General features: G+C 43.0%; 1 protein-coding gene across 3 annotated transcripts in view; it reads left to right on the forward strand.

Annotated features, from left to right (window-relative positions):
* The window catches only part of CDKAL1 (CDK5 regulatory subunit associated protein 1 like 1), a 1,042,481-nt gene that overhangs the window by 378,893 nt on the left and 643,040 nt on the right, over positions 1-20,548 (forward strand). For all 3 annotated transcript variants that reach the window (XM_068236967.1, XM_068236968.1, XM_068236969.1), the window contains exon 8: positions 13,913-14,016. In XM_068236967.1, the coding sequence (XP_068093068.1) occupies positions 13,913-14,016 (104 nt within the window). The remainder of the gene's footprint in view (positions 1-13,912; positions 14,017-20,548) is intronic.

Here is a 20,548-nt window from a genome sequence, read left to right on the forward strand (position 1 = left end):
CGATAGCTGGTAACGGCAGGAGCACTCAGCAAAGAAGTTGAAAGCTACGTCCTGTCAGAGCCGCACAGCCACCTTCAGGATGTAGATTTCAGCCAACGCAGTCTGCAAGCAGTTCGTATTGAAAACACTATGACTGCTTTCTTTACTTGATGAGTTTTTCTTTAGTGAGTGCTTTGTTCATCAGGCAATCTGTTGCATCAGTGAGCATGAGAGAAGGGCTTGATTTGCCTAGGTGGGGTGAAGTAAGTCATGCATACACGCCAGGGGTCTAGTCCTGGGAAAAGAAGAGAGTGGACTCACTTGGAGAACCCCTTGGAGAAATAGATGTAATCTGACAGCATTTCGCCAAAAAGACACATAATCTGGTAGAAATTCCTCCAAAATACAGATAATATGGAAGCGGTTCCCCCGAAATAGACAATGTGGCAGCAGCAGTTCCACCAACATACACATCATTTGGAAGCAGTTTCCCAAAATACGCGAAACCTGGCAGCGGATCACCCAAAATACACGTAACACCCAAAGGACATATAATCTGGCAGTAGTGGTCCCCCAAACATACACAATCTGGCAGCAGTTGCCCAAAATACACGTAATCTGGCAGCAGCCGTTCCCCTAACATACACATAATCTGGCAGCTGTTCCCCAAAATACACGTAATCTGGCAGCAGCCGTTCCCCTAACATACACATAATCTGGCAGCTGTTCCCCAAAATGCATAACAGCGGTTCCACTAAAATGCAGATAATCTGACAGCAGTTCCCCCAAAATAGATACCCCCAGGTAGCCAGGTCTATAGGTGTCCCCAGTATAAGTAGCCATGAGTATAGTAGTCCCCAGTATATGTAGCCAGAGGTATAGTTGCCTAGTATATGTAGCCAGGGGTATATGTGCCCAATATATGTAACCAGGGGTATATGTGCCCAGCATATGTAGCCAGGGGAATATGTCCCCAGTATATGTAGGCAGGGGTATATGTGCCCAGGTAGCCAGGTGTGCCCCCAGCAGGAGGGGAGCAGCGCAGAGAAGGCGAGCTATGGGGACAGCGAGAAAGGGCAGACATCTCCCCCCCCCCCCCAACCCTTCCCTCACCTTCGTGCTCCCCTTCCTGCCTCTCCCCACCGGTGTTTTGAAATGTCGGGCCCGGCGGCTAAAGTGGGCGGAGACTTACCGCGTTCCAGTCGCAAGGGACGCTCCGCTCTGTGTGCGGCTAGTCTGGTCTTCTAGCCGCACACAGAGCAGAGCGTCCCTTGCGGCTGGAAGAAGGCGGAAAGTCTCCGCCCACTTTAGCCACCAGGCCCGACATTTCAAAACACCGGAGGGTAGAGGCAGGAAGGCAAGCACGAAGGTGAGGGAAGAGGGGGGAGATGTCCGCCCTTCCCCGCTGTCCTCATAGCTCGCCTTCTCTGCGCTGCTCCCCTCCACACAAGCCAGGGTGAACGGCGTCCACGCTGAAGAAAAAGTGGGTGGACACCGTTCACCCGCGTCCACGCAGGACTCAAAGCCTGATACACGCCAAGTAAATTAGTGTGTCCACTTTCACCAAGTCCAGGAGAACTGGTGTCTTGGAAGTGGCCATGTTCAGTAGAGATGGTGAATTTCCATTAAAATTCTATGTAGCTAGCAGCTTGGTCAACCAAATTTGAATTGGCCTAATTCAAATCTACATGCAGTCTTCATAAAATTGTATTGCAAAACAGAATGATTAAAGGGGAACTTCAGCCTAAACAAACATACTGTCATTAAGTTACAGTAGTTATGTTAATTAAAATAGATAGGTAATATAATCTCTTACCCACACTGTTTTAAAAGAACAGGCAAATGTTTGTGATTTCATGGGGGCAGCCATCTTTTTGGTTGAAAGGAGGTGACAGGGAGCATGAGACACAGTTCCAACGGTCCTGTCTCCTGATCACCCCTCACAGCTACATGCGCGAGGCTTCAAATCTCAAATTCAAAATTTTAAAAAACTAATTTGCGTCAAAACAGCAGAAGCAGAACAAATTCAGAAATCCCATCATGCTTTGTAGAGCATCAGGGAAAAAATGCCCAGGCAGTTTTCTTCTGTGTAGCTAAAAATGAGGCTTGGGTAAGAAAAACAAAGTTCTGAAGCTGTGAAACTTAAAGAAACACCAAGCCTTTTCTGTGCTGCTGAATAGATGTTTAGTCTGGAGGTTCACTTTAAGTTCTCGCTGACCATCTCACTGACCATCAGTGTTGAGGCGGTGGAATGGCCTTGTGTGGTCTCTGCACGTGACCGTGGTCCGCTCCCCCAAATGAGGATGCTTCCTTACCCTTTTTGATGGTACAGCGGAAGTACACACAACCTGGCAAGTTGAGTATGCCACATGCCATGGTACCACCCTGCTGCGGCACACAGAGAAATGAGCCAGAGCAGAAGAGTTTCATAGAGGAAATTTATGAATATTGAATTGCTGTCTGTATGATTAGGCTCTGGGTAGAGCTCATAGTTAAAATAATAATCGGCATGTTACTATAGACCAGTGCAATAAGACATAAACTGACAGGGATGCTGTAATCTGAATGGGAATGAGAGAAAACGCGGGTAAAATGATGTTCTTGTACATGTATAGAATTGTCACACCCTGTACTTCTCTGTCTGTAAGCACACTGCATTATAGCTTGCTAAGCCACTGCAAGTGCCGGATTATACCAACTTAAAGTTTTTGCCTGCTTTTGATCAATGTAATCAAGCCTCAGGCTGATTTATCGTCGGTGAATTCATGATTTTAGTCAAAACTGTGTATTACCAGTTCATGCTAATCCTGTTTCACTTCATAAATCTTTCAACAGTGTTTCTTTAGGTCTCCTAGTTGAAGAAAGGATCGCTGTCAGAATTATGTCAGATATTATGTTGTTAAAACAGCTGTTCTTGAAGGCATATTTTCATCAGATGCCAGTTCTTGTAGTTTACAATCTGACAGCAAAGAAATAGAAAGCCTCGCTCTTTATCTTTCTACTATCAGTAATGAGACCTTTATCCAGCTGCTGACACAGCACTTGGGGATAGCTGTTTTCTCTGCTTGTCTCATGAGATCTGTTAGGAGAGCCTTACATCATCACTGGAGCTCCTGTGCTGTCTGGCCCATCATCTCACCTTTCTCCTACGCGAGAGCAGTTTGCTCCCAGTACCAGTTAAGCTTTGTCTCAAGCACTGTAACACTCCAACTGCAATCTCTTTCACATGTGGAAACCTGTTTGCTAAAAATATGACTCAGACTATCAAAGTCTCCTGCACAGGTCTTTTAATGTCCCTTTGAAGGTAATAATTTGGCCCAAGGCAGATTCAGCTACACAGTAAAGTAAGGAACAGCACCACTACTCTAGCATAAATTGTTCTGTCCTGTCATTTTAGAAGTCTACTCACAGCTTGGGAAGGCTGCTCTGCATTATATGTTCTGCAAATTGATTTTTTTTTTTAACCTGAGTTGAACTGTAACAAATACACTTTTCCAAGTAGCAAAGCTTGCCTTGCATGGATTTGGTTGGTGCCAGTTTTATGTTAGCATTTTGTCCAGAACTGTTTTCTCCTCTTTCTGTTAATAAATCTGTGAAATTACTTTAAATGCTGTGTGAGCAGTTGATAAGACATTGTATCAAAATTGTGGAGCAAAATAAACTGGGGTATTGTTGCTTCCCTAGATAGCTGCAGGTGATACCTGCTGAGTTGTCTATGGACTTGTTTACCTTCTGAAACAATGGCCTTGCTGGAAGCTTCGGGAGCCTCAGATGAGACCTATTGTGATCTAGGCTTTGCTGGAGGCTTCTCTGTAATGCCTATAATGCTGGGCATACACGGCTGCTGGGAGGGTTATCAATCGAGCCTGATGGATTGATTTATAATATCCGACATGTCCGATACCCTGCCGGATCGATACTTTGCTCGATACCGGCGGGGAGAACAATAGAATAAACGAGCGGCTGATTAGCAGCCGCCCGCCGGGACGAGCGGGGATCGATCCGTGCGCACGCGTGTACGAACGGGGATGCACCGCATAATCGCACCCGTGTATGCCCGGTATAAGAGCCAGGTGGCTGTGTTTGGAGTCAGAATTGTGCTGGACTTGTGAGTGAACAGTTGTTGCTGTTTATTTGTTGGTAGTGTGGGATTTGTACTATTGCGTGAGATGGAGTTCTTTCTACTGCTCGGGATGGAATAAAGGAGATATCTTCAAACTATTGGTCTGCCCGTGATGTATGGATACTCTTCTTGTCACAGATGGGTCCTGGGGCTCTCAAGTGAGCAGACAGTCAGTGCTCTCCAAGTGTCATGGCCAGTAATCCTGTGTTCTGGAGAAGAACACATGCACAAAATCTATAGTGTGAGGAGCGAACAGGTACCTGGTAGTAGAAGTAGTAAACTACTTTAATTTAACCATTTAAATATTTAAAAAAGTGTAAAAAAAAATAACACCTGGGATAAAGACTAATAATCATCATAAAAATAGCAATAATGATAAATTAGTCAAAATGAAAAGAAATACATTTTTGGTTTATACATTTTGTTTCTGTTTGTTCTTCTTTAACCTCTTCTCGATGGCAGTGAGTGAAATCTATGCTGTGTTTGGGAGCTGTTATCCCTGCCAGAGCGTACATTTTAATCACTCTTGCCGCTTATGCTCACCATTCGCACCACTCTGTTGTCATTGCAGCCATGATTGCTCTGCTGTCACGCTGACAGCAGAGCTCCTTTGCGCCAGTCAGGAGCCGATTTCATTGACCTTGTGATCACTAAGAGCCAATCACAGTGATCAGCTTGGTTTTTGGAAAAAAATAGTCTGTGGTCCTTAGGAGGCTAGAAACTGTTGCGGTGAGCTGCGTTATAAAGTCTTATAACGCAGCTTACTGCAATGCAATTAAAAGTCTATGCGATGTGCGCAGTGCGATGTTAGCGTCGCATTGTAATGTGTAGCGTTATGGTAATGCACTGCTCCAGTGCATTACCTTTAAACGCACACATTACCAGGAAAGCATACTTTTTCATTGACTTTTTGCTTTACTGTACCGACTTAATGTGATGGTAAAGCAGCGTTAATCTGAGTTACCGCTTTTTTGTTGCGTTGCAACTTTACAACACAATGTTCTACTGTGAACCTAACCTGAGTTTGCTAAAAACATGTCAGGTGCTCTGTTTTATAACTTAGCGGTTATTTATATTCTGAAAAGTAATAACCAAGGTACCAAAAGGTATTCACCTTAAAATGTTATTTGTAGAAAGATTCTGGAATATATCCAGTTATAAATGGCAGACTCTATATCCCTTTGTTTGTCTCTGCTTTGCCAACACCTCAAGTGAACATTTTCAATTAACTTGTTTCCTAAGTTAGAAGGAAGAACTGTATGATTAGTGTACTGTTTGTGAGAACTGTCTGAAACATATGTGCAAATAATAGTAAAATGAGTTGTTTTACAAATGTGTATTCAAATATAAGTCGAGTTTTTGGGACCAAAAAAGTGTCCCAAAAGGGGAGGCTTATACTTGCGTCGCTAACCTGAAATGGAGCTGAGTGGTGACAGCTGTGTTCCCACCCTGCCATATGCAGAGTGCTGTGTGTCTCCGCCAGTGCGATATATATAGATGAGTGTACTCCTCTGAGTGATCACAGACATCCAGTGCACTGCACATACCACCAATCCTCCATCCCCATTATGTGGAATTAATAATTTAGATGAACCAGCTTGCTTATGCAAAGTGTATGAAATATCCACACTTGCACCAATGGAACATAGCATCATCAGTGCCGTCTCTCTACCATTCTATTAATCCTGCATGTATATTTCTTTTGCATGCTGGTGCTCCGGGGACTTCCCTGCCATCAGTCCACTTCTGGTATCCTTGTAGCAACGCCTATTCACCCATCCTCGTTTCCACATCACTGAAATTCCACCATCACCACTCTGCATATGCGAGTAGAACATTACAAATCAATAATGCCCAGTTGTAGAAGAAATTAGGCACTCAGATTCTCAGGTGCTGCTACACAAACCTATATTGGGTGCTGCATTTTCTACTCTCTGCTTATTCTCCTGTCAATCATGATTTTTTCTGTTTTCTTTGTTTTTAAAGTGAACCGAGCATCATTTTTAACACCCAGGGCAGCTCTATAGCAAATTAAAAATACATTCTAAAAATGTGGTTTATTAGTAAAAACACCTTTCATTTTACCTCATCATTTTACATTTAAGGGTTAAAACAGGCACTTCTTCCATCCATGAAAGGATGCAACAGATGATGGAATGCAGATAAGGAATCACCTCATTAGACTTAATTGACCACAAACAAACCCTGAGTCTTCCCCATTTTACTTTAAAAGGAAAAAATTAGCCACACTAAAGAATCTCACACCTAGCCTGGATAATTGCAGTGTAAAAGCAGCAGGCTTTTGAACTCCTGAAACATGTCAGCCCTTTCAGCTATTTGAACCCAGGAGTTGCTTAGTTCCCTTTAACCACTTGAGGACCGTGGGCTTTACCCCGTTAAGGACCAGACCCTTTTTTTCCATTCAGACCACTGCAGCTTTCACGGTTTATTGTTCGCTCATACAACCTACCACCTAAATGAGTTTTGGCTCCTTTTCTTGTCACTAATAAAGCTTTCTTTTGATGCATTTGATTGCTGCTGCGATTTTTATTTTTTATTATATTCATCAAAAAAGACATGAATTTTGTCAAAAAAATGATTTCTGTATACATGCAGCACGAAAAATGTGGACAAACATGTTTTTAATTAAAAAAAAAACCCATTCAGCCTATATTGATTGGTTTGGGTAAAAGTTATAGCGTTTACAAACTATGGTGCAAAAAGTGATGAAAGTATTCACTGAGAGGCATGGTGAGTTCATAGAAGATTTTATTTTTTGTCACAAGTTAGCGGAAAATGACACTTTGTGACAAAAAAGAAAAAAAAAAGTTTCCATTTCTAACTTGCGGCAAAAAAAAAAAAAAATGAAATCTGCCACGGATTCACTATGCTCCTCTCTGACTACCTTGAAGTGTCTACTTTCCAAAATGGTGTCATTTGTGGGGTGTGTTTACTGTCCTGGCATTTTGGGGGGTGCCTAATTGTAAGCACCCCTGTAAAGCCTAAAGGTGCTCATTGGACTTTGGGCCCCTTAGCTCAGTTAGGCTGCAAAAAAGTGCCACACATGTGGTATTGCTGTACTCAGGAGAAGTAGTATAATTTGTTTTGGGGTGTATTTTTACACATACCCATGCTGGGTGGGAGAAATATCTCTGTAAATGACAATTGTTTGATTTTTTTTTACACACAATTGTCAATTTACAGAGATATTTCTCCCACTCAGCTACTTCTACTACTACTTCTCCTGAGTACGGCAATACCCCATGTGTGGCACTTTTTTGCACCCTAACTGCGCTAAGGGGCCCAAAGTCCAATGAGTACCTTTAGGATTTCACAGGTAATTTTTGTTTCAAGACTACTCCTCACGGTTTAGGGCCCCTAAAATGCCAGGGCAGTATAGGAACCCCACTAATGACCCCATTTTAGAAAGAAGACACCCCAAGGTATTCCTTTAGGAGTATGGTGAGTTCATAGAAGATTTTATTTTTTATCACAAGTTAGCGGAAATTGATTTTAATTGTTTTTTTTTTCACAAAGTGTCATTTTCCGCTAACTTGTGACAAAAAATAAAATCTTCTATGAACTCACCATACTCCTATCGGAATACCTTTGGGTGTCTTCTTTCTAGAATGGGGTCATTTGTGGGGTTCCTATACTGCCCTGGCATTTTAAGGGCCCTAAACCATGAGAAGTATTCTTGAAACCAAATGTCGCAATATGACCTGTGAAATCCTAAAGGTACTCATTGGACTTTGGGCCCCTTAGCGTACTTGGGGTGTAAAAAAAATAAACATACATGTATCCAGGCACATCGCCTCTAGTTAGGACATTAAATAAATTATTAGGGAAAGGGAGGTGCTGAAGGGGGTGTGGCTAGAAACAGCAAAAATCAATTAACCCTTCGCACACTCACATGCAAATGTTCAAACAAATGCATTCACAGATTTACTCATCCAGGCACAACTGTTATCCCTACAGCTAAATTAAAAGCCAGGGTTTTAGTTCACAGAAGAATGCATTCTTATGCTTAGTCACCTATACTGCGTAGAAGTACCCAGGTAAACATAGGTGTCCTAACTCTGGCCCTGTAACATGCATAGTGCAGACATGCAAACACATTCATTGCATCAAACCTATCAATGGATTAGGAGCACGCATCCTAACTTCCTCTCCTGGGAAAGACGGTGCATCTTACCAATCGCACAAGGGAGCTAATGTTATGTGTCCATGTGCACCATGCGCATACACCAGCATAAGCTGTCTGCATGCTGACAAACATACAGGGGAAGGGGGGAGTGCACCAAATTAGACCCTAGCCACAGGGGTCAATGATAAGAATAAACATACATGTATCCAGGCACATCGCCTCTAGTTAGGACATTAAATAAATTATTAGGGAAAGGGAGGTGCTGAAGGGGGTGTGGCTAGAAACAGCAAAAATCAATTAACCCTTCGCACACACATGTTACAGAGCCAGAGTTAGGACACCTATGTTTACCTGGGTACTTCTACGCAGTATAGGTGACTAAGCATAAGCATGCATTCTTCTGTGAACTAAAACCCTGGCTTTTAATTTAGCTGTAGGGATAACAGTTGTGCCTGGATGAGTAAATCTGTGAATGCATTTGTTTGAACATTTGCATGTGAGTGTGCGAAGGGTTAATTGATTTTTGCTGTTTCTAGCCACACACCCTTACACACAAATGTCCATTTACAGAGAGATTTCTCCCACCCAGCATGGGTATGTGTAAAAATACACCCCAAAACACATTATACTACTTTTCCTGAGTACGGCGGTACCACATGTGACACTTTTTTGCAGCCTAGGTGCGCTAAGGGGCCCAACGTCCTATTCACAGGTCATTTTGACTCATTTGTTTTCTAGACTACTCCTCACGGTTTAGGGCCCCTAAAATGCCAGGGCAGTATAGGAACCCCACAAGTGACCCCATTTTAGAAAGAAGACACCCCAAGGTATTCCGTTAGGTGTATGGCGAGTTCATAGAAGATTTTATTTTTTGTCACAAGTTAGTGAAAAATGACATTGTGAAAAAAAAACCAATAAAAATCAATTTCCGCTAACTTTTGACAAAAAATAAAATCTTCTAGGAACTCGTCATACACCTAACAGAATACCTTGGGGTGTCTTTTTTTCTAAAATGGGGTAAAGGCATCTGCAAATTTTGATGACAGGTGGCCTATGAGGGGGTGAATTTTGTAGAACCGGTCATAAGCAGGGTGGCCTTTTAGATGACACGTTGTATTGAGCCTGATCTGATGGATAGGAGTTCTAGGGAGGTGACAGGTGGTGATTGATGGGTGTCTCAGGGGGTGGTTAGAGGGGAAAATAGATGCAATCAATGCACTGGGGAGGTGATCGGAAGGGGGTCTGAGGGGGATCTGAGGGTTTGGCCGAGTGATCAGGAGCCCACACGGGGCAAATTAGGGCCTGATCTGATGGGTACGTGTGCTAGGGGGTGACAGGAGGTGATTGATGGGTGTCTCAAGGTGTGATTAGAGGGGGGAATAGATGCAAGCAATGCACTGGCAAGGTGATCAGGGCTGGGGTCTGAGGGCGTTCTGAGGGTGTGGGCGGGTGATTGAGTGCCCTAGGGGCAGATAGGGGTCTAATCTGATAGGTAGCAGTGACAGGGGGTGATTGATGGGTAATTAGTGGATGTTTAGGGTAGAGAACAGATGTAAACCATGCACTTGGGAGGTGATCTGACGTCGGATCTGCGGGCAATCTATTGGTGTGGGTGGGTGATCAGATTGCCCGCAAGGGGCTGATTGATGGGTGGCAGTGACAGGTGGTGATTGATGGGTGGCAGTGACAGGGGGGGGGGATTGATGGGTGATTGACAGGTGATCAGTGGGTTTTTACAGGGAAGAACAGATGTAAATATTGCACTGGTAAATTGATAAGGGGGGGTCTGAGGGCAATCTGAGCGTGTAGGCGGGTGATTGGGTTGCCCGTAAGGGGCAGATTAGGGTCTGATCTGATGGATAACAGTGACAGGTGGTGATAGGGGGTGATTGATGGGTAATTAGTGGGTGTTTAGGGTAGAGAACAGATGTAAACACTGCACTTGGGAGGTGATCTGACGTCGGATCTGCGGGCGATCTATTGGTGTGGGTGGGTGATCAGATTGCCCGCAAGGGGCTGATTGATGGGTGGCAGTGACAGGTGGTGATTGATGGGTGGCAGTGACAGGGGGTGATTGATGGGTGGCAATGACAGGGGGTGATTGATGGGTGGCAGTGACAGGGGGTGATTGATGGGTGATTGACAGGTGATCAGTGGGTTATTACAGGGAAGAACAGATGTAAATATTGCACTGGCGAATTGATAAGAGGGGGTGTGAGGGCAATCTGAGCGTGTAGGTGGGTGATTGGGTGCCCGCAAGGGGCAGATTAGGGTCTGATCTGATGGATAACAGTGACAGGTGGTGATAAGGGGTGATTGATGGGTAATTAAAAACAAAAATTTGCTTTCCTAAAACAGAAAGAATTTGCGATAATTCAGGTTGGAGTGAGCTCGAGATGTCTCACAGAGCACCACTGCTGAATATATGCAAATTAACCATTGTACCCTTAGAAGCTAAACACACCTCCAGAACCGCTGGAATGCAATGATGTGTCAGCTTGTTAAATTGTACAGAGCCATAATAATCCAACATGCATACAGACTGTTTCGGATTGTTTGATCCTCATCAGTGCATGGCATGGATTAATTTGGCTCTATGGAGTAGGGCTTGTAAACCGAGAGGTACAGACTAACCAGCAAGCTCATGGTGACCCAGAACTCATTGGAGTGTGTAAGGGACTACAATGGTCCTAAAAGCCCCCTTACTAAGATGTTAAGAAAAACAAAAATTTGCTTTCCTAAAACAGAAAGAATTTGCGATAATTCAGGTTGGAGTGAGCTCGAGATGTCTCACAGAGCACCACTGCTGAATATATGCAAATTAACCATTGTACCCTTAGAAGCTAAACACACCTCCAGAACCGCTGGAATGCAATGATGTGTCAGCTTGTTAAATTGTACAGAGCCATAATAATCCAACATGCATACAGACTGTTTCGGATTGTTTGATCCTCATCAGTGCATGGCATGGATTAATTTGGCTCTATGGAGTAGGGCTTGTAAACCGAGAGGTACAGACTAACCAGCAAGCTCATGGTGACCCAGAACTCATTGGAGTGTGTAAGGGACTACAATGGTCCTAAAAGCCCCCTTACTAAGATGTTAAGAAAAACAAAAATTTGCTTTCCTAAAACAGAAAGAATTTGCGATAATTCAGGTTGGAGTGAGCTCGAGATGTCTCACAGAGCACCACTGCTGAATATATGCAAATTAACCATTGTACCCTTAGAAGCTAAACACACCTCCAGAACCGCTGGAATGCAATGATGTGTCAGCTTGTTAAATTGTACAGAGCCATAATAATCCAACATGCATACAGACTGTTTCGGATTGTTTGATCCTCATCAGTGCATGGCATGGATTAATTTGGCTCTATGGAGTAGGGCTTGTAAACCGAGAGGTACAGACTAACCAGCAAGCTCATGGTGACCCAGAACTCATTGGAGTGTGTAAGGGACTACAATGGTCCTAAAAGCCCCCTTACTAAGATGTTAAGAAAAACAAAAATTTGCTTTCCTAAAACAGAAAGAATTTGCGATAATTCAGGTTGGAGTGAGCTCGAGATGTCTCACAGAGCACCACTGCTGAATATATGCAAATTAACCATTGTACCCTTAGAAGCTAAACACACCTCCAGAACCGCTGGAATGGGTAATTAGTGACGTCGGATCTGCGGGCGATCTATTGGTGTGGGTGGGTGATCAGATGCCCGCAAGGGGCAGGTTAGGGGCTGATTGATGGGTGGCAGTGACAGGGGGTGATTGATGGGTTATTGACAGGTGATTGACAGGTGATCAGGGGGATAGATGCATACAGTACACAAGGGGGGGGGGTTCTGGGGAGAATCTGAGGGGTGGGGGGGTGATCAGGAGGGAGCACAGGGGGCAGTTTAGGGCATAAAAAAAATAGCGTTGACAGATATGACAGGGAGTGATTGATGTGTGATTGGGTGCAAACAGTGGTCTGGGGGGTGGGCAGGGGGGGGGTCTGAGGGGTGCTGTGGGCGATCAGAGGGCAGGGGGAGGGGGAAATCAGTGTGCTTGGGTGCAGACTAGGGTGGCTGCAGCCTGCCCTGTTGGTCCCTCGGACACTGGGACCACCATGGAAGGAGGCAGCCTGTATAATACACTTTGTATACATTACAAAGTGTATTATACAATTTGTATGCAGCGATCCGGGTGCTAGTAACCCGCCGGCGCTTCCGAACGGCTGGCGGGTTACAGCGCGAGGGGGGCGGAGCCAGTCCCCGGCGGAGGATCGCGTCACGAATGACGCGATCGCTCCGCCCATTTGTGCACGCGGCGGTCCTTGCGGGGTCCACTTCCCGGCCGCCATTTGTACATGCGGCGGTCGGGAAGTTAAGGCAAAAGTTGGGGTTGGCCTTTACTCAGGTTGGCTTATACTTGAGTATATATGGTAACCTTCTGTACCTGCAATATCCTTGTTGGAAAAGCGACACAGAGCTAGCTTGCATTTTGTTCTAGTAGCATTATGGTTGGATTAACCAGTTTTACCATCCCAAACCCTCACAACTACCAGTAATAGTGTTTTATCTTCTCAGTGCTAAATGGGCAGTGGATTAATGCATTTAGACACACATGTCATTGTTGAAGTAGTAATTGAAATCTGACGGTAGGAACTCCTAATGGGACGTCTGTTGCCAGTGACTTTTTGCTTTGCCCATTTTGCTTAGGAATGTGTTGCTGTAAGATTGTAATGCCTATTCAAATAGTGATTTGAGATATACTGTAGATTACCATTTTACCGCCCTTCTGTTATCCACTTTTTAAGTCCATATTGCCAGTTGAACACCACATTTTTTTTTTTTTTTTTTATTTAAAGTAGCATTGAGTTGCTAATATTTCCGAGTTGTGGCAAATGTGTTAGCAATGTCTATGCTGACTGAAATTGAACCAATAAACATTGGTTAATACTATATCTGATTAGTCCTGTTTTAAAGCGGTATGAAACTCTGACATAATATTCAATAAAAACATGTTTTCTTACTTTTTTATATGCCGTAAGGTTATCATATTTGCATTTGTGCATAAGTAGTATTATTCATTTAGAAATTACAAGTTCCCAAAAGTACAGTTTTTTGCTTTGAGAGCTGACTTTGCATTTTATTCATAACTGGTTTTATTCATTATGTATTGAAGGCAGAGATGCTTTGAGTTTCCAGGAGCTTCTGCACAGAGAATGTGTCACATTCCTCACTTGATACAATTAAGTAAACAGAAGATAACATTATCTCCACTTCAGATGCGTCCAGATTTCTCTGCACTGAACTTTCAAGTCTTGTGTGTACCATTTGAATGCTGCTTTAGTAAAAAAAAAATAAGTGCTGGTTGTATAGAATATGCTGTAAATAATTTTTGTAGAGCAAAGAAGAACTGCTGGGTTTCATACCACTTTAATGTGCATACAAATTAAAACACAGTTTGTATCGACTCAGAAAAATGATAAACTAATTGATCATTTCAGTAAAAGTTACCTTGTGAACTAACCTTAGAAATTGTAGAGGTATATATGCTCTGAAGTGGCAAGCTGAAGCCCTTTTGTCCGTATATGTACTTTACTCAGTATACATACTGTAGGTAACTTGTCTATTTTATGAGATGGCTGTACTCTGTTGCATGATTTATCTGTGTTTTATTTTCTAGATGCTTAAATGCTTGTACCTACTGCAAAACAAAACATGCTAGAGGAGAGCTCGCCAGCTACTCGATTGAAGAACTTGTTGACAGAGCAAAACAGTCTTTTCAAGGTATGACAAACATCTCTGGCCATATTCCTGTAAACTTACATTTTTTAAAAAACTGGTGTTTAATAATATAAAAAACAGTCCACTAAGCACTATTACTGATAAATCAGGTTTTTTTTTTCCTTTTTATTTTTCACTTTTTTTGTTCATGAAATGAGAACATGCTTACATAGCTTCAAGTGACCCTATAGTCAGGGCCGGTTCCAGGGGCCCTGGGGAAATCCTAAATGGGGGCCCCTCCTACCTCCCCCTGGTCATTACACTACTGCTCCCCAGGGGCCCTTGCATGTGGAGCAACATTAATTACTTACCTTTCCTGGCAGGTGGCGGCTGCACCCTCTTAGTCACACGGTCTGCTTCTTCTCTATGACCTGGCATGTGTTTTGTGTAAACATGTGTCGGGTCATATAGAAGAGGTAAATAAATGTTTGTCTCCAAATATATTAAATTTAAGACCAACAAGGAAGAGCTGAAGCTGTTGCACATAGAGTAATCAGCTAAAACGCCTCAAAGCAGGGGTACAGGACAGGTCAGAGGTTACAGTGAACATTTAATTGCAGTTATCACTGCACAGTAGGCCTACATCATATACTGAGAGCTCAATTCACTTTTGCCTCATACAGGAATGTTCTTGGATTTTTATTTCCCCTCAATCACTACATGACCAAATATCATTTTTGTTTCCTTCGTTTAATCAGGTTTTGTTTTACTTTTAGGACTGAAAATCAGATAATGTTAGGTCAGTGGAACTGATGTTGCCAGCCTTACAGGTTTGGGACATGTCATGCACTATGTAAAGAAATTGAGATGCAAATCATTTTAAGCTGATGCCAATTTATTCATGCAAATGTATACAACTTGAAAACGGACCAATGTAATCCTGCCAAGGTAAAGTTTGATTGGCCCATTTTCAAGCTGCAAAAATTTGCATACAAAATATGCATACTCCTGCATCAACTTGGAATTATTTGCATTTAATTGACCATCAATATAAAGAATCTCTGGCTTTCGTTTTTATACATGACTGAAATGCATAAAACGTACTGCAAGTTTTTCTCTCTTGAGCTAATAAATAGTTTGTTAGCCATCTTATTGCCTGTTGGTTCTCTTGTGCTGCCATTCACTGCCTTGGGTCCCCACCATCCTTTCTTGTTTCTATCGTTTCAATGATCTTGATAAAGTCCATTCTGTGAGATGAGTTGATGTACTCACTCAGATCAATTGGCTAGAGCAGAATTGCATACTGGTGAAGGTCACAGCTCTGCCATTGCTGCTCAAGGCTCTCAGGCTTTTTTGTAATGTATAATCACAGCATGCAAATGTACATCGTGCAGGGAGGTAGTTATCACATCAGTGCATGGTTACCATTATGCTTTGGAGCATCACACTGCGCTGGACATATGTGCGGAAGCAAAGAACGGTTTCATTTATGTCCTATAGTTTTTGGCAAAATAAGATGGGTATTAATTTTGATTAGAGCATCCTTGAACTATATGTTATATAGTTTCTAGATCATTCGTTTACACAAAGATTATGTGTGTATTTTGTTTGTAGAGGTTTTATCAACCAATCCAGGCATACCCCCTTCATAGAGTTTAAAATATTCAGAATTAATATAAAAGTCTTAGCTGTATCTGTTTACCTTTCTACATGTCAGCCTGTTTTTGACCTTTTGGTGAATCGATACAGTGGGATGCAAATGTTTGTGCAGCATTCTTAATCGTTATGATTTTCCCATATAAATCGTTGGTTGTTACGATAAAAAATGTCAGTTAAATATATCATATAGGAGACACACACAGTGATATTTGAGAAGTGAAATTACCGTATTTTTCGGACTATAAGACGCACTTTCCATCCCCCCAAAAGTGGGGGGAAAAAGCCCCTGCGTCTTATAGTCCGAATACAGGGAGTCCCTGACTTACGAACGCCCGCCGATATGAACCGCCGCCTCGCCGCGATGTCAGGGACTCCCTGCAATGCCCCCGGTGTCCTGCACTGCCCATACGTAGCTTGAATATCGGCGGCAGACGTATCTGCCCTTTGTCTGACCTAATTAGCCGCAGTAGGCTATGCATCTGCCCCCGTGTTATTTAATTAGTGTTGTATCCCCCGTGTAATGTAATTAGCATTCAATACCCTGGCCGCCCATGTATTGCAATTAGCTTTTAATCACCCCGCCTCCCGCCCGGGTATTTACAATTAGCTTTTAATCACCCCGCCTCCAGCCCGTGTAATGCAATTAGCATTTAACCACCCCCGCCTCCCGCCCGTGTAAGGCAATTAGCAGCGGGCATCACTCACCTGAAACTTGAAGCCCGCGGTGAAAAGCTGTTCGTCTCGCTCGTTCTTTCCTCCAAGTGCCGGCACTTCCTGGTCGCGTATGTAATGACGCGTATGTAATGACGCGACCAGGAAGTGCCGGCACTTCCTGGTCGCGTATGTAATGATGCGTATGTAATGACGCGACCAGGAAGTGCCGGCACTTGGAGGAAAGAACGAGCGAGACGAACAGCTTTTCACCGCGGGCTTCAAGTTTCAGGTGAGTGATGCCCGCTGCTAATTGCCTTACACGGGCGGGAGGCGGGGCTGATTGAATGCTAATTGCATTGCACGGGCTGGAGGCTGGGTGATTGTATGTTAATTGCCTTACACGGGCGGGAGTGATTGAATGCTAATTGCATTACACGGGTGGGAGGCAGGGTGATTGAATGCTAATCACTTTACACAGGCGGCCAGGGTATTGAATGCTAATTACATTACACAGGAGATCCAACACTAATTATATTACAGTGGAGGGAGCAGTTGCATTAATTATATTCTATGGGGGGGCAGATGCATTAATTATATTACATGGGGGCAGATGCATTAATTATATTACATGGGGGGGGGGGGCAGATGCATTAATTATATTACATGGGGGCAGATGCATTAATTATATTACATGGGGGCAGATGCATTAATTATATTACATGGGGGCAGATGCATGGGCTACTGTGGATAATTACGTCAGACAAAGGGGAGATACACAGCTGCCACCGCTATTTACATTACATATGGGCAGTGCAGGAGGACACCAGGGGCATTGCAGGGGACTTAAAGAAAATACATTATTGAGTTAGAACATCTACCAGACGCTCCTGGACCATGGACGCACCAGCTTTAGTATTTATTTTTTTTTCCCCTGGTTTTTGCCCTCTAAAGCTAGGTGCGTCTTATAGTCTGGAGCGTCTTATAGTCCGAAAAATACGGTAGGTTTATTGCATTTACAGAAAGTGTGCAATACTTGTTTAAATAAAATTAGGCAGGTGCATCGATTTGGGCACTGTTGTCATTTTATTGATTCTAAAACCTTTAGAACTAATTATTGGAACCCTAATTTGCTTGGTAAGGTCAGTGACCCCTGACCTACATGCACAGGTAAATCAAATTATAAGCAAGAGTATTTAAGGGGGTCAATTGTAAGTTTCCCTTCTCTGTTATTATTCTCTGAAGAATAGCAACATGAGGGTCTCAAAACAACTCTCAAATGACCTGATGACAAAGATTGTTCACCATCATGGTTTAGGGGAAGGATACAGAAAGCTGTCTTAGAGATTTCAGCTGTCTGTTTCCACAGTTAGGAACATATTGAGGAAATTGAAGACCACAGGCTCAGTTCAAGTTAAGGCTCGAAGTGGCAGACCAAGAAATATCTTGGAAAAACAGAAGCGACAAATGATGAGAACAGTCATAGTCAACCCACAGACCAGCACCAAAGACCTACAACATCATCTTGCTGCAGATGGAGTCATTGTGCATCGTTCAACCATTCAGCGCACTTTACACAAGGAGATGCTGTATGCAGAGGAAGCCTTTTCTCCGCCCACAGCACAAACAGAGCTGCTTGAGGTATGATAAAGCACATTTGGACAAGACAGCTTCATTTTGGAATAAGGTGCTGTGGACTGCTGAAACTAAAATTGAGTTATTTGGGCATAACAAGGGGCGTTATGCATGGAGGAAAAACACAGCATTTCAAGAAAAACACCTGCTACCTACAGTAAAATATGGTGGTGGTTCCATCATGCTGTGGTGCTGTGTGGCCAGTGCAGGGACTGGGAATCCTGCCAAAGTTGAGGGATGCATGGATTCCACTCAGTATCAGTAGATTCTGGAGACCAATGTCCAGTAATCAGTGACAAAGCTGAAGCTGCACCGGGGCTGGATCTTTTAACAAGACAATAACACTAAACTCTGCTCAAAATCCACTAAGGCATTCATGCAGAGGAACAAGTACAAGGTTCTGGAATGGCCATCTCAGTCCCCAGACCTGAATATAATAGAACATCTGTGTTGTGAGTTAAAAAGAGCTGTTCATGCTCGGAAGCCACCAAACCTGAATGAACTAGAGAGGTTTTGTAAAGAGGAATGGTTCCAAATACTTTCAACCAGAATCCAGACTCTCATTGGAACCTACAGGAAGCGTTTAGAGGCTGTAATTTCTGCAAAAGGAGGATCTACTAAATATTGATTTTATTTCTTTTTTGTGGTGCCCAAATGTATGCACCTGCCTAATTTAGTTGAAACAATTATTGCACACTTTCTGTAAATCCAATAAACTTCATTTCACTTCTCAAATATCACTGTGTGTGTCTCCTATATGAAATATTCAACTGACATTTTTTATCATAACAACCAACGATTGATACAGGAAAATCATGACTATTAACAACGTTGCCCAAACTTTCACATCCCACTGTATGTGAAGGAACTAAATGGTAGGTGATCTGATGTGCCAATTTGTGAAATAGGTATTTGCTGATCCTCTAGGAGCTGTTGTTTTGCACATCATAAGATTTCCGTTAGACTGAAGCATGAAATTATCTTCCAAGGTAATGTAATGCAATCTGAGTAAATTAAAAAAAAAAAAAAAAAGAGGGAAGCAGAAGGAACACAACTGTCAGTTGGCATGGCTCTTATCTGTGTTTATGCAAGATAACATTTTCTTGGTAATGGAAACATATGGTACTCTGGGGTTGATTTGCTGGTGTCCTCTCATCCATTTGTTCTATGATGAATTGCTTAGCATGTCCAACACTGTATACTTTCTATGGTGGCTCCTTTTTCTTCTCAACTGTCAAAAATATTTGCACAATTTTGACACATAGATGTGACTGAATTTACAATTTAATTTGGGTTTTTGCTGCATACTAAGTCTGAAGACATATGAGTTGTGAACAAAAATTATTTATGCTCAAGATCATAGATCCACATAACAAAACTGCTAACTGTCCTTCAGTCCCCTTTTACACTTGCAGGGAAAACTTGCATTGCATTACCCTATTTTACCTCAAGGGGCCACAAAAGCAATTCAAGTCTGTGGAGACTTTCACACTTATTGTGGTCCGTTACAGTGCAGCAAAAGTATCTGATCAAGAACAAATAGCGCATTACCACGCTTAACGCATGGTCCTTGCGTGTAGTGTGAACAGAGCAGTGTACCAAGGGATGAATGCGTGAACCGATGGGAATCCAAGTGTCGTACTTCCTGCCCAGCAGGGATTATGGCACTGAGTGGGGGCGGCATTCTACATATGACCCCGTAGATGCACTCTGCAATAGATTATTTCTACAACTGCACAAAAATCCAGGTCTGAGACCCAGTCATCCATTCTCTTTGCTGTATGTACCTGCACCTATGGTGGATCCGGGTGTGGAGTGGGTGACTCCCTGGTGCTGAACATTGCAGTTTGAGCTGTTGGCCTTTCTTTTTTCCTCCTGCAGGCCCACTCTGCCACATGGTCAAATGATTGCCGTTTTTTGTGTTGCCGTGGGAAGCAGCAGGATCGCATCCCACAACAGCATTGCATCCCACAGCAATGGAAAAAAAAACTGCCTCAAAAGGAATTCTAGTCACAATTTCCCCTCTTTTCTAACAGATTATCTGCACCATAACAAACTATTATTTGATAAAAAGTTAAGCCTTATACAGATGCTAGGCGTTTCTTGGTCAAGCCTCTGTCAAACTACCATAGTTACAGCAGCCCTCAACCCCCTCAATGCTTAATCAGTCAATCCACCTTGCAGATCAGGTTTAAACCTGAAGTGAGGGGCTGCCATATTTATTTCCTTTTACACAATACCAGTTGCCTGGCAGCCCTGCTGATTTCTTTGGCTGCAGTACTGTCTGAGTCACACCAGAAACAGGCAGGTGACTATCTGATCATACCTTTGTCAGAATGCTCTGATGTACTTGTTCAGGGTCTATGGCTAAAAGCATTAGAGGCAGTGGATGAGCAGGACAGCCAGGCTATGTGTATTGTTTAATAGGAAATAAATGTCAGCCTCCATATGTCTCTCACCTCAGGTTCCCTTTAAGGTGGATATATTCTTTTTGCACAAATTGCATATTTTGCTGTGTTTGCGTCTCACTCACAATAAACCATTTATCTTAATAGCAAGCATGTTTAGTTTGGAGAGAGAATCTTCCCAACACTCTATTGTTAATACAAACTGTTAATAACATAATGAGCCAGTGTAGAGTTTACACTTA

The sequence above is a fragment of the Hyperolius riggenbachi genome, chromosome 5 (genome assembly GCF_040937935.1).
Source record: "Hyperolius riggenbachi isolate aHypRig1 chromosome 5, aHypRig1.pri, whole genome shotgun sequence".
NCBI classification, from domain to species: domain Eukaryota; kingdom Metazoa; phylum Chordata; class Amphibia; order Anura; family Hyperoliidae; genus Hyperolius; species Hyperolius riggenbachi.